This window comes from Pollicipes pollicipes, unplaced genomic scaffold (assembly GCF_011947565.3).
Source record: "Pollicipes pollicipes isolate AB1234 unplaced genomic scaffold, Ppol_2.1 Scaffold_6138;HRSCAF=7277_pilon_pilon_pilon, whole genome shotgun sequence".
Lineage (NCBI taxonomy): Eukaryota > Metazoa > Arthropoda > Thecostraca > Pollicipedomorpha > Pollicipedidae > Pollicipes > Pollicipes pollicipes.
Genome location: NW_023596818.1, coordinates 22,363,485 through 22,378,484, shown reverse-complemented (window position 1 = coordinate 22,378,484; position 15,000 = coordinate 22,363,485). Strand labels below are relative to the sequence as shown.

The window sequence follows — 15,000 nt, the reverse complement described above, 5'->3', positions numbered from 1 at the left end:
GAGCATTTCGTGAATGGCAGGTGCCATGTTTGTATCGGAAGTTTCCGAACGACGGGCGACTAGGGTGCGGGCATGTCCCACCAAGCTCTGTGCCACCACAGTCGGCTCAAAAAAGGTCGTGGAGACGTTGACCACCTGGAACACCTGACCGTTGGCGTCTATCAGGTCATACATGTCTCGCACCATGTTGTGACCGAATCGGAAAGCAGCAGAAGCGAACGAGTTAGAGATGCTGGGATCTATGTTCGGGTCATAATAGTTGGAGAATCCGGACTGCAGAGGCAGAAGACCGTGCGCATCGGCATACTCGAAGCCGACGACAATCGGCAGCCATTCGTTGTAGAGGATGTGCTGCCATTCGGCCGCCACAATTCGTCTGGCGTTCTGGAACAGGCGCTCGTCGTCCCAGAAGGGGTGGACGTTCTTGAGCCCGCGTGCGATCCGGTTGTGCTCGCGCACGAACACCGTGTGCATGACGGCCAGACCACTCTGCTCGTTCACGCGCGTTTCGCCAGCTCGGAAGCAGATGGAAGCACGACACGGTCTGTCCGAGACATCTGCACCCGTCAATGGCAGCAGCTCACCCGGACTGGTAAGCATCAAGCCGTCCTGGAAGGCGCGTATCGCATTCAGCTCCTCCACTTGGCTGCCGTATATGTTGGACGCGTCCAGGAAGGAGCTGAGTTCGTTGAGCGGTTGGCCTGGCCTCGAGATGCAGTCTGGCAGCGGCGCCGGCAGGGATCTCACCAGACTCATGCAGCGTTGGCCGAACTGGCTGTAGAACGGGTCATCGGCCGGAATGGGGATGGGGATGCACTGGGGGTGCCGGGGCACCGTCGGGAATGTCTGACCGTCGTTCTCGCAGCACTCGATGCCGTTGCCAGAATTAAGACGGAACACCAATGCGTGCGACAGATCGTGGTCGACGAACTGGCTGAACTGCATCAGCGACAGTGTGAAATCATTAAGCTCGTTGGACAACGTATCCAGCACGCGCTCGCTCACCAGCCGCGCACTGGGCAGTGTGCCGCCGCGGACTGCTCCCGTTCGCATGGCGAACAGACCGTCGTCGTACGTGTTGGGGAGAAGTCGCTTGAGACCGGTCAGTGCTCGACCGAGCCGCGGCCGCTGCAGATTGTTGCACTCGCCGGTTAGGGTGCGGTAAATACTGTTGTCGCACCTGACGGGTCCTTCGGGGGTGCAGTTTGGCACTTGCAACGGCGATTGGCCGCCACCACCGCTGCTACCAACGCTACTAGTACCGGCGGACTGGGCGCCTAACCCCTGCACTGGCTCGATGCGGCCCCCGAGCTGGCTCTGCAGGTTGCTCAACGACGTGAGCGACTGAAGCCCCTGCAGTCCCAGGTTCTGCTCCAGATCGCTAGACTGAGCGTTTAGGAAGAACAGCGCCGTCGGGCTGTTTACGTTGGGCGCCTGGCCGGTGTTAAGCAGTTGAGAAGTGGTGGAGGTGAGGCTGTTGACCGCCTGGAGGCCAGCCTGCCCCGCCTGGAACAGTGCTCCCTGCGACAGCCCATCAGCTACGAACGCACTGTCAGCGGAGCTGGTCGTGCTGGACGGCATCGGTCGAATCTGGTCCAGTGCAGAGCGCGCGCCATCGGTCCCCATCTGCCGCTGCTGAAGTAGGTCCCCGCCAGAAACCTGCTGTCTCTGGAGCCCACTGGTCGCTAGCTGCGGCCCAGCGAATGTACAGACGGTGCCGGGAGAGCCGTCGCGTAGCCGGCAGCCGTTTCGCAGCAGGTTGGAGGGCGAGACTGCCGTTGGCGGGCATAGCACCAACGGAATACACTGAACTTGGCTGACTGGACGCGGCCTTCCGCCGCCGCGTGGCGGGGCCCCATACAGTCTGCCGCCAGGTGGCAAGGCCCCCTGACTGACAGCAGGGAAGGTGATAGGCCTTTGCTTGGTGGTGGAGCTTCTGCCAGTGAAAGTAAAAGAGGATGACTGGCCGCAACAAACACCCAGGGTTCGGTCTTGCAGCCAGCACTGCTGTACATTCCTTTGTCGGTACGCTCCAGTGCAGAAGGCTCGTGGCCGGCAGTCGCATTGGGCGCTGGTCCGGCTGACGGAGACGCACAAGGCGGCCACCAACAAAACCTGAAACATTCCGCATAAGCAGTCTGCGTGCACCTCCAGGTGATCTGTCGACTGCGTACAGACCAGAGTGATTAGTTGGCCCATGAGTGCAGCGTTGCGAAGTGATCCCAGCGAAGGTCGCCCGCAGTTGGCGCCATGTGACAGCATGCAGCGTTTTGATGTAGGCGACCCCTCTACCTTTCCGCCAGTTTCGGGTCTGTACCCACGCGGCGCAGGTACCGGTGTATTCGATCATGGACCCTGCCCGGGCTTGCGACCACCTGGTCGGCCGCCACCAGCTGGTTGATGGCATGAGTCGCGCCGTGCATTTTTGCGCGCTATTCATGCTCTGTGCGGGACCTAGGGCAGCTTTTCTTCTTTCGACAAGCTCGTCGATGAACATAATCCTCTCGCACAACATGAGAATAGCAGTAGTGTGCTTGCAATCGTCGAATTTCCGAATCGTCTTGTCATGGCAAGAACACAAGCATTAAGCTTCTTAGCACGAAGGCCCTGATAAGATTTAGACATTTGTAATTAAATTTGAAAACGTCCTGATCATCAACCATCTTAAAGTGGACACCATACAACTTGATTGCGTAACATATTTGAAATGGTCCTAAGTTTAAATGACTTTGAAGGTGCACCGATTATATTAACACATTGCATGCGTTATAACATTGCTGTGGACAACACCAAGTCTTGACCTCACAGGAGCCTGACTCCGAATGAAACATTTGTTGTTACCCTTTCTGCGTGGACAATTAGTTTCATAGCACAATGTCTGTTAGGGTAATTTGCACTCGTACTCACCTTTTTTCTAAAGAAACCTCAAATTTTGGATGCCCTTCAGGAAATGCATTGGTCATTAATGGTGTTCAATTATCCTATTACCCATACCTTAAAAGTCAATAAACAAGAAGACGCGGGGATACAATGACTAAATGCGTCTCAGAATGCCAATGTCATGCATCCTTGCGATACAGACCGTCCAGAGCAGCTCTCAGAGCCACGTGACTCGCCACCGCAGTGTTATCAAACCGACGTCACTCGGCGGAGGCCTGGTGAAGAGAGCACGTGCGCGTTGGCAAAGTGCTGGTTGGCGATTTTTGCCGGTTACTCTTTTCTGAACTAGAAACACAGACCTGCCTGTCTTGACCGGGATCTTTGTGAGATTAATATCAGGTTTCAAACACTGAAACACCTTAAAGACCCGAAACACACAACGCAACGTGATGAATGCGCACTTCAAAAACCAGCCCCACCCAAGTATGTTGGTAGCATAACCACTCTACTGTGTGGTTTTCTTACTAGTCCTTGGGGTTCACACGTAAACGGCCTGCTTTTACAGAACTGTAAATTGAATTTGATCCGGTCAATTGGATTGAAACTGGCGCCAAACAAAAGATTGTTTAATGGCTCTGCGCCGATCCGCTGCCCATTTTTTTTCTAAAGAGGCCCAAACCCCACGATGTACCAGGTCAGAGTTTTATACACGGTACGCCATTAATTTTCCGACTTTCGTGGAATGTCCCGTACTCTCAGTGGCTAAATCGATGACAATTAAGAATCGAAAGGTGGGTGACGTCACTTCCCTATGGAATACAATAGCTTGTTAACCATCAGCCATCAGTGCCATGTAGTGCACAACTCGTTGAAAGTTTCTTGCAAAAGGTCTGGACAAACATTCATTAAAATGTTACATGTATTCACTACTGTGGCACCTGCACCACGTAACCGTCAGTTATCGGCACTCAACCAGTAAGCACAAACTAGAAATGCATCATGCATTGCATATATAGGATATGTTTAGTTTAATATTGCAATTTTTGGGTACTGAAATTCTTTGTACGTCTGCTATCCCCGTATTTATCACCCAGCTATGAACGACTGGACCATCTGAACACTGCCCATTAGATAGGTGCGTCAATAACCGGATCAAAAGCGGCTAGCTTTACCTTTTTAAGCCGGTGTGGAGTGCAGCATTCTGTGGTCTAGACCAAAGCTGTTTGGGCTATGCATACGTATCGTTCAAATATTGTGTCCAATATTAAAGGAAATGGTTCACATTGGAATATATTAAAGCAAGCATCAGATACGATAAAACAAGCTCATTTACCACTAGCGGCACGCTTTTTAAGTGGAAAAGACTGCTCTAGACAGCACAATTCCCTCTTTAGTAAATATGCTCTTCAATGCGTTATCGTTTCATTACATCATTGTACCTTGAACAACATTATTTGAGAGCCAACTGACGGTTGTTATAACTGGAAATCACGCTCACGTACGCCAGATATGAGAGCCCCTACAACTGAATTGTCTTGACTTGATCGCTGCATGGCTTACGAAATGGCAGGATTTGTATGGCATGAATTCATGAATACCAACGTAATTTTGAAATACTCTCCCCGATATCCCTTTTACCATTTTTGCTGGCGCATAGCTCAGAAACTAGAGGGGCTATGTCTTAAAGAGGGCAGGGTTGTGAACGGCACCAAAAGGTCTTTAAGATGACTATTTTAGTTCAAAACTCTATGTAAATGTGGAACACTCCCTAAAACGTATTAAACATAATGCAACCATATATATCAAACTTACTTACAAACCTTATTTCATGCGTCATTCAGTCTTCTCCGACGATGAGATGAGATTTCGAAACGCAAGAATGTATGGAGCGACACATATAGGAGGGGTTTTAAGCGCACCATCTTTAACCAAAATGATAATGCTAAGTCAAGAGCCCGGAAACTATAACGATGCATAATCAAGCTCGTGAATGCTCAGTCAGCGGTCATTTTTAACCGAACATGCATAAAAGAAAGAATTCTACCGAGACATTCCAATATATATGTATATATTATATTCATGCTACATGCATACATATATATATATATATATATATATATATATATATATATATTCTGCTATTCTAGGTAAACCCCCCGTAAAAGTGAAAAACTCCCTACATATTGTATAAATAGAAATACATGTATATATATATATATATATATATATATATATATATATATATATATATATATATATATATATATGTGTGTGTGTGTGTGTGTGTGTGTGTGTGTGTGTGTGTGTGTGTGTGTGTGTGTGTGTGTGTGTGTGCGTGTGCGTGTGCGTGTGAGTGTGAGTGTGCGTGTGCGTGTGCGTGTGAGTGTGTGTGTGTGTGTGTGTGTGTGTGTGGTGTGTGTGTGTGTGTGTGTGTGTGTGTGTGTGTGTGTGTGTGTGTGTGTGTGTGTGTGTGTGTGTGTGTGTGTGTGTGTGTGTGTGTGTGTGTGTGTGTGTGTGTGTGTGTGTTCAAAACGGCAGACGTCGAAACATAAGAAGGCAAAGAGCGGTGAATGTACGAGTATTTTTGTGCGAACGATCTTTATTTTAAACGGTAATGGTAAGTGAAAAGCCCGGAAGCATCGCTGTTTGCCGACGTTCAGAACAAAATGTCCTAGGTCAGAAAGTGCAGGGATTAGGAAAAGAAACGCAATGATCACATCAATGTTCTGAATACAAAGCGTGCGCTCAAACAAGTCAGACTGAATCATCCATGTGACTTATTTTACTATAATAAAGCAGGTCACAAGCGGGCCATAATGGTATCATGAAGGGGTCTGACTGCCAGTATCTGGATTATGCTAGCTAGTCCAGTGCACCAGCTTTGGCACATCCATGCATTACAGTTAGTGGGAAATGAGAACAAAGAGCATATTACTACATCACGGAGCTTCGCAGGGCAGAAGTCTTCTTTACAGGCCAGCAGGGGGCATGGGTGAACTCACCATCTATCTTAATGTCACCTATCCCACTGATATGGTGGATGCGGGGTAGGGGGAGGAATTTATGGCACCGCGTGACATTCGTCACGCCTTGTAGAATATATTCCACATTTGGTGAAAGGAAAGTAAGCATCAGATACGATGAAAAAAGCTCGCTTGTTGGTATGCTTTTAGGTGGTTTAGGCTACACCAGACAGCACACTTCCTCTTTTCACTAAATATGCCTCTTAAGACGTCATTATTTTGTTGCATCATCGTACGTTGGACAATAATCGCTGAACGTCAACTGACGGTCGCTATATCTGGAAAGCGTGCTCACGAACGCAAGACATGGACAACTCGACCACTATATGTTTCTCGGCCGTGACCGCCGCACGGGTTATGAAATAGCGGGGTTTGCGTATATTATTATGACGTCATGGATGTCAGGGTGGACTTGAAATGCTCCCCCCAGAAATACCCTCCCCGTTTTTGCGGGTGTGCAGCGCAGAATCTAGAGGGATTCAGGCCTTAAGAATGGCGGGGCTGTAAACTTTACCGATTGATCCTCAAGATGGCTATTTCAGTTCAAAACTCTATACAATGTGGAATACTCTTTTACTATGATAAAGAAGTTTCTGTTGTGAATAAGTAGACGATCTCTGCACCCACGTCATCTTTCTGCATACCATATGGTCATGAAAGACGGAGGACTAAATGCATCTCCAAATAAATTTTTCAGACTACCAAAGAATAGCTCAATATGCGAAAGTTTTGACGTTATTTACAAAAAGTTCATTCAAAACTCACAGCATGTCATCACAGCCCAACAAAACGTTCGCTTGTTTACTAGTTTCAACTCATTTAAGATAAGACAGCTGCAGGTACATTGACGGTATCTTGGACAGCCACAAATGTTCCAGTGGGTTAATCACAAACAGCTGTAATGCGTTTACTGAATCGCAGTATTTGGAACTTGAGAAGCATGCACTCCAACCATGACACAGCTGGTACGGCAAAAATCCCTGTCATTGTCTGCCATTTGTCTCCCGCAACACACCGTATTCCGAATCCAATGATCATCACCGTTTCAGGGACAAATCACCGCAGGGGTAATGCCCGTACCGGCCAACTCAAGGGCACGACATGACTTGACGGCGGTGGCTTACCCAGAAAGCCTGCATGATGTTGCGGCGGGACTGCTGCTGTGCGCTGCTCCCGCCGCCCGCCGAGCTCATCCCGGGTGGCCGGACGGCTCGGCTTATATAGGCCGGATCCAGCTCTGGTCAGGTTTCCCCAAGTGGCGAGACCACCGCCGCAAGAGGGCGACGTCACGCCAGTCCACTGGGGCTAGCGGGGGAGGCTACCAACCGACTGCGCAGCAAATTCGAAGAGCATTGCGAGCCCTTGTGCCCGCTCACCCGCGCCGCCCTTATGCGCCTCATGAAAGTCTTCTGGCTGGAGGGCGCAAGTGGTTGAGTGGCGGTAGGCGCAATCAGCTCGATCCCAAACGCGGGACAGCATAAGAAGCTCGCCTCCAGTTAGCACGCAATGTCTGTAACACACGTAATGACTAGCGCGAGCTTTGTGCCACTGGAGCCGGTAGGTTTCAGTGGAGCACTTTACGGATTCAATTTTCAGGATCCGGTCCAGTCCAGTCCGGCTAATCTAGATTCAATTCGCCCGACAATCCACTCTCCCAGATTTTGCAATCCAATCCGGTGTGGTCCGCCTTGCCAGACGAATGTAGTACATGAATTTGCGCCAATCCGCTCCTACATCAAGGCCTGTTAAAAAATTAGCAGGCAATTTGGTTGCGTATTTCCATTGGAAAAATATTTTTTTCATTTGATCCGAAATCTTTGATGAATGGATTTTTGGGATCAGCGCTCACGCTAAGCAGTGCTTGTTGTGTGAGCCCTCAGCCCCACCATCCGATCGCGCAATTCCAGGCAACAGCAGAATTTAGTGGCGAAAGCTTAACGTGCCGCAATGCTCGGCACGGTCCGTCCTGCCCTCTGACGGGAAGCGCGACCGCTGCCACCGGCCGCAGGTCAAACCTGCTAAGGGCATGTAGCGAGCGCCCTAAAGCGACTCGAACCCACCGTGCCACGGGTGGTTGGATCGGAAGGCAGGCGCTCCTACCAACTGAGCCACGGGGACGGACGAATAACATGCCACAAGCCAGTGTGTGTTAAGATACTGAACACAGCTAGTGGTCTGTTAAGAACGCCAGGTCTTGTGAAGATCAGAACAAACGAGGCCTATCATATTATCAACACGCGCCCGGCGAGAGGTCTGAAACAACCGCACCCGGCCGGGGCGGGGGGAGGGGGGGATTTGATGTCGTCCTGGGATCTCCAACTTCTAGGCACCGTGTGATAATAAAAATGCCGTTTAAAGAGTCTTGTAAAATCCTGAAGAACGCGCACCAAATTTTAGACCTGAGGTTAAATGTGAGGACTCTACAGGCCAGGAAAAGTTAAAAACGGTTGTTCCGATAGATGCAGTTAAAACCCGTGTTAACAAAAAGTCAAGACGAGGGTAAAGAGCACGGAAATGGATATGAAGATTGCAGGGAGTCCATTCCGACCATCCTTGTTCCAAAATGAATCAGTTTGGATCAGGTCACCGTTCAACACTGCTGTACCAGTAGCCTACAAGGCCGATACTTTTCTTCACATTGAGCTTCTCAACAAGTTTATTTTGTCAGATGCAGCTGTGGGGAAAGGTATTCCAGACACAAAAATGCCATTTTAGGGTGATCCAGAGGTCATCTGAGGTCATCTCAGGTCAAACTTACAACCAATTAAAAAAAAATTGAAATGCTTACAGGGTCTATGCGAGCAGTACAATGCTTTTCTGTGGTCATAAATAGTGCGTTGTGCATCTACAGGCACTCAAGATCTCTTTGCTGTTGTCCACATGATGTATAGTTCCTTTAACGCTTGACAATGCATGTGTAACAAAGTGAGAGGAGGTACGTTGGTGCTTGGAATGATGCGTCAGCAGTGTCACAAACACGATAAGGGAGTGGTTACACGTGTCGCACTCGCTCCTCTACCCTCTCCGCTGCTGGCAGCACAGGTCATTGACTTTGGATGACTTCATATGGCCTTGTAGTCGTCACGTGGCTTATTGTGACCTTACTACGCGCTTACTTAATATAACTTACTAGAATAACCATAATGTCAAAACGTGTTTTCATTGGAGCGTTCGGCTTCTGCGTGCAAAATTACCTCTTAAAAGCAGTTTGTTTTGAGTGCAGCATACGTATCGCAAAAGGTGCCCATAGAGAAAGGTAATGACGTGGTCCAAGGTTATGCTCTGTGGTCACATGGTTGTTGTGCATGTAAGTTAATACTTTTTTCATACGCAAACACCAAAACTGCACAAAATACGGTGCAGTATTACGTAGTGATACAGTAACATAAATGTCCATTATTTGCGAAAATTGTGAGATTGACATGGCTTCAGGTCACTGACGTCGCCATTTCCGAAACTATGAAACACACAAAACTGTTGACAACATCATGTTCTATCATTGCAACAAGTTTAACGATGGCACATAACCCAAATAAATGTGATGTGTGGTCGAAATTTCTGAGCAGTTGACCTCTTTGACCCAACTCAAGACATTGTTCATGATGGATCAAAATTTAAACTTTTACGAAGGATGTCAAAGTGACGGATGAACAAGTACTAAAAACTCCATACTGCTCCGGTCGTTCGTATTTGACCTGTGCTCAAAAAAACTTTGAGGAGGTTCACATCACCCCCTTCCCTCCCAGCCGGACGCAGGTTAATCGTATCACAGTTATTTTGGCAAATAATTCACAAGTACTACCACATGTAGGTGCCAAATTCGCTTCCGGTTTCAATATTCTAAAGGCATGGGCACCTTATCTGACATTTTCAGACTCCAGGTTGTGTGCAACATATCAACACATCCCACCAGACAGTTTTCGGCGGCACTCAGTTCACAAGCGCAGGACGACGCCCATCTAGTTCGCCCTCTGAATAACTAAAACGACCATCTTACCTCATATATGATGCTTGAGGTGTGTATTTATTCTCGGACACACCAGCTAATGAAACGATCTCGACTGCAACCATCATTTCCAGTTCGACCACAGGCTGCGTCATCACTGCAAGGCACGTGTGCAATTGTCCCCTATATGCGGTGCTTGCTCTTCCTTTCAGGGGAATGACACAGTTGTGTCGTTTTTATGTTGTTGCTAAAATACCAGAAGCTACATATCCTCTTTTTGCTCATATGGGATAAAACATGACAGATGTTTCTAGCTGTAATCGTACATCGCACAGCTGTACAGCTGTATGCAGTCACATTTACGCAGTAAAAAAATGTTCATGTATACTGACAATTACACGTAATCGTGTATCCGTTATTTTGTTTTGAACGAGCTAAGGGAGCTACCATAAATACCAGTAGATAGCGCAGCGTTTTAATCAGTGTGTAGCGTGTCTTGCGCGCGGAGAATGCCTTTGACACAACATAAAATCCCCCGCATTACTAAAACGTAGTGCGAGAGTTACGTACCAGTCGCCCATGATCCGAAACCTCCCATGACCGCTGACACTTTGACATCTCCTATACATACTAGCCACTTTCCAACGGCTCTGATAATCACACAAGCTACACCAAGCTTAGCAAATTTTCATTTCAGGTATGAAAGTGGGTGAACAAATAATTGTGAGGTCTTCGCTTTGCAGATACCAGGAAATTGATCAGTTGAAGGCAACATACTTAATTTCAAGCTGGTGTTAAATTCATGAATTTGGCTGACTAGCTAGGTCGACAGAGCCTTTAGTCTTGACATGGAGTTAATGCTTCTACTTTTCTCAAACAGGAGATTGTATTTTCACAAGCTGATGTGCCTTTTACTTAAAAAAACATGCTCCTGCTCTGTTTTTGGACTCTGAAATGCAATGTCACCTGAGGTTTAATGCCATTGCTGACAGAAGCAGGAGGAGGGGAAGCTATGTTTAGATAAGATGGGATAATAGATCAGTAGATATTTGAGCTACTTGGAAGGAATGGGAAAGCTAGTTTCCCATATCGGTGTACTTGGGTGTCACTTATATCAATTTGTCAGCGAAATTTTTTCATTAGACACTTTGTCCGCGAAATATGTGGCTGGGTTACGTTGGATGTGGCATGTTTGATCACTTCTTGGTATTGCAAGCACTAAACCGTATAGGTTTAAGGGCTCTTTTCTGAACTGATGTGCTTAGTGAGCATTTAAGTGGCTATTCATGAATAATTTACCTTTGATTGACTTTCATTCCGTTTAAGCCGCGTAAGCTGGCAAATCTGAAAATCCGGTCCGGTCCTAATCCATATTTTGGTGGAAATTTCCGCTCCGGTCGAATCTTGCCCGCGGATTGGTGGCCGATCCGTGGCTTAATCCAATCCATGAAGTGCTCTAGTTTCTAGGGGGGGTCAGTCGGTGGACGACAGCATTGGCCACCCCGCCGAGCAAGTCAAGGACGGTCAGCAGCTGCCATGGCCCGACGTCATAAACCACCGTCAGGGTCAACACCCCAGAAATTACACGTGACGTTTTTACACAGCCACGGCTTGACACGACGAACCACCGCCTCTTGCGAGTCCGTCTGCTGGAACGTCGGGTCCCGCTCCAACTCATGACGTGAATGTGACAGTAAATGAGGGACAGACGCGCACGCGTGCAGTGTGAGTCCACGGGCAAGCCTGCTGCAAGGCATGGGGGAAACTGGGCCGGAGCTGCGATTCAGGAGACCACACAGCGGCACTGTGCGGCAGCAAGCCAATCGAGATGTCGCAGAGCAGAGTGCAGCGACGTGCAGCGCGTGGAACTTCCCACTGGCATGGCCATCCGAGGAAGCGCTGTTTTCACTTGGGTGGCAGTCGCTGTGTATACCCCTGGGTACCGTCACGCCATGGACTGCCCGGCAACGACCGCATCGATTCCTGGTTCAGGGGCGTCGCTCTATCGAAGCGCCCGCATCGATGACGCATCCGCATCGTAGCTGCAAAACGGCGAGAGCTTAATGCTCGTGGACCTGTTGCTGATGGGCGTGAGGCGCCCCCTCCATAGACCGATCTGAACGAGCCGCGGTGAGGAATTTCCACCAGCCGCATACCGGCCACTGGTCTGGATCTGCGCGGTGTCTGCACGGGATCACCAATAACCAGTCTTGCCAATGTCAACATCACAGTAGCCTCATGCCGGGCGGGCCTCCTGCAGGCAGCCCGCGCAAGCCTGGAGGAAGCGAGCACCCCATGGCATGTTTTCCTTCGGTGTTCGGCCCACGTGGGTCTGAGACATCGCCTGCTCGGGAACATTTGCCCGAGCATGGAGGAAATGCTGAGCGACAGCGTGATAGCGGCCCTGGCCGTTGCGGCCAAATCACTTCAAATTACTTCGATTGCGCCGGACTGGGGGGAAAGAACATCAACGACTAGCACCCATCGTCATCACTAGCATCCTCATGCAGCGTTTTATCACGAGTCAGTCGGTCTGCCATCCCGAGTCGGCCCTGCTCTGACCGGCCTCACGCAGGCTTCAGTCCACGTTGCACACCAGGCGTCCCGTTGGTCCCGCTCTATCCCTGGCGGATCCTTTTCGCCTTGTATGGGCTATTGTCCACGTTATCTAACTCCAAGTCGACGTCCCTTCGTTCACTGTTCACAGGGTTTCCTGCATACCCTCCGGTTGCAACCAGCTGCTCGCTTAAATGCGTTACAGTGGTGCTAATGCAGCTCCAAGTTTCATCCAGCGTGCCCCTTCCACATTTCGTCACCCTTCCCCCAGTTCACAGCTGTTCTCTCGTTAGTTTCTTTCCATCATTGCTGCGGCACCGGCAGTGGGACGCCGTTCTCGTTCAAACTGTCCCGAGCCTCCGCCCGCCTGTCATGAAGGACAGCGCAGGTGAGTGGTCCCCATGAGCCCCGTAAGGAGCCCGTCGGCTGGCGGGGCTCACGGCCGACCCTCGTTGCAGCCCCTCTCCGGAGAACTCATGCGGTCCGCTGCACCCAGCTAAGTAGCAGGTAACCGGTTCCACCAGGCCATTGGCTTTTCCACAATTACATGAGTGTGTGACATCGCGTAACATCGCAGTCAGCGCAATGAGCCGCCACATTTACTTTTGACCTCGTTCCACTACGCCCCAAACCGGTGCAAAAACGATGCGAAGGCACGGCGCAGGAACAGCCTGGGCAGTCGGCACTGGCAAAACTGTAAACGGTTCAAAAATGTCCGGAAGCGTTCGGTGGGTTCCGTGTATAACGTAATGTTCTCGTATCTAGATATGTTACACTGGAATCCCTTTAAAAAGACCAGCAGCACCCGTCCGGAAATTCACAATAACACGGGCGCAATGCAAACGTCCTGGGAAGGGCAGTGCTGGCCTGCTGCCAGTAGAGGGGGAGCACGGTGGAAAGAGGTGGAGGGAGCGTACCTCGTGTGTTGATTAGGGAAATGTACCAGCGTGAAACGCACAAAGGAAACGTGGAGTGAACCAGTGAAAACCCAGACCAAGGTCTTCATCAATCTGCGTTTTCTTCCAAACGACATCCTTTGAAACAATCCCACTAAAAACCGTTGGCTATTTCCACCCAAATGACAACATTCATCTATCCTTGTTACAAGATTTGTTCAGCAGGATGGCGTACCCGCGATTGCTACTTGAAGCTGGTTGTTAAGTACATCATAAGTAGTCCACAACCTTGAGGGAATTTTAAACGTGTGGAAATACTTCCATCGTGCTGACAGCCGTGAAAATAATCGCACCTTTTTATATCTACATCTTAGCAACCAAGTCCTTAGTGCTCCTGAGCTAAGGTAAATGTCTGTATATGATGTTGAGATAACAAAGATGCCGCAAAACAGCGCACGATTGATAGACAAATGACGCATGATTGTACGAAAATAACTGAACGATAAGTGCTTCAAGTACCCATTCATCTCTTGTATCTGCATTGGAAGCAGACCAAGCCGCTTGCACAACCAACTTTTGCCAAAACCAGCGATTCCTTACATCATCTGCAAGTATGCACACTTGAATGCATATATATATATATGATTGATGATATAGATTGTACGGAAATAACTGAACGATAAGTGCTTCAAGTACCCATTCATCTCTTGTATCTGCATTGGAAGCAGACCAAGCCGCTTGCACAACCAACTTTTGCCAAAACCAGCGATTCCTTACATCATCTGCAAGTATGCACACTTGAATGCATATAGAGAGAGAGAGAGGGAGAGAGAGAGAGAGAGAGAGAGAGAGAGAGAGAGAGAGAGAGAGAGAGAGAGGGAGGAGGAGAGAGAGAGAGAGAGAGAGAGAGATAGAGGGAGAGAGAGAGAGAGAGAGAGAGAGAGGAGAGAGAGAGAGAGAGAAAGAGAGAGAGAGAGGAGAGAGAGAGAGAGAGAGAGAGAAGAGAGAGAGAGAGAGAAGAGAGCGGGTTTTCTTGGTCTTACTTTCGAGCGAATCGCCCGCTTCTAAACAAGTGCCCGGCTCTTTCCGTGCCTGTTGCCAGTACCCGGCCGCTCAAAATTTAAAGGGAATGTTCCACATTTGGAGACACTGAAGCACGTATCAGATGCGACGAAATAAGCAACTTATAACTGGTGGTAGACGTGTAAGTGGAAAAGACTGCTCTAGATAACACAACTTTCTCTGTAAGTAAATATGCTCTTCAACATGTCGTTGACTGATTGTGTCATGGAACGTTGCATGATGTTGAGATGCTGCCGAACTGGCCGTGCAAAATTGCCACCCTTGCACTCACTTGCAGTACTTCGAACTCGCTGAGAGGTGGCAGTTCAGTGCTGACAGTGTTTGCTGAGGCAAATATCACCATGTGCTGGTGTTTTGGTCCCCTGTCACGGTGATCTTGCGTATTTATCCGCGAGTTTTAGAAGTTTACTTGCAGTCAAAGACTTGGTTATGACCCTTTCCAAGTTATGCTTTTGTAAGTCTTATTTCCGCAATAAATAGTAATCACGTCCCACTTTCTATACAAGTCGTTATGCCACTTTTCTGTACAAAACAACTCATGTTCGAAACTTACGCAGACTGTCCGGTGCTTGTGAACTGCCGACGGGCGTTCAAAATGTTTTAAAATGGTGCTCAT

The 15,000-nt window shown here is 48.9% G+C and overlaps 2 protein-coding genes across 2 annotated transcripts in view; both read right to left on the bottom strand.

The window, feature by feature from the left end:
* Positions 1 to 7,096, bottom strand: part of LOC119105468 (peroxidase) — a 7,552-nt gene extending 456 nt beyond the window's left edge. The window contains exons 1-2 of the mRNA XM_037228933.1: positions 7,028 to 7,096; positions 1 to 2,115 (exon numbers count right to left, since the gene is read on the bottom strand). The exon at positions 1 to 2,115 is cut by the window's left edge and continues 456 nt beyond it. Of these exons, the coding sequence (XP_037084828.1) occupies positions 1 to 2,115; positions 7,028 to 7,096 (2,184 nt within the window). The remainder of the gene's footprint in view (positions 2,116 to 7,027) is intronic.
* A 5,612-nt stretch (positions 7,097 to 12,708) lies between these two features.
* LOC119105467 (chorion peroxidase-like) overlaps positions 12,709 to 15,000 on the bottom strand; it is a 7,139-nt gene continuing 4,847 nt past the window's right edge. Inside the window, exon 4 of the mRNA XM_037228932.1 lies at positions 12,709 to 12,772. Coding sequence (XP_037084827.1) covers positions 12,709 to 12,772 — 64 coding nt within the window. The remainder of the gene's footprint in view (positions 12,773 to 15,000) is intronic.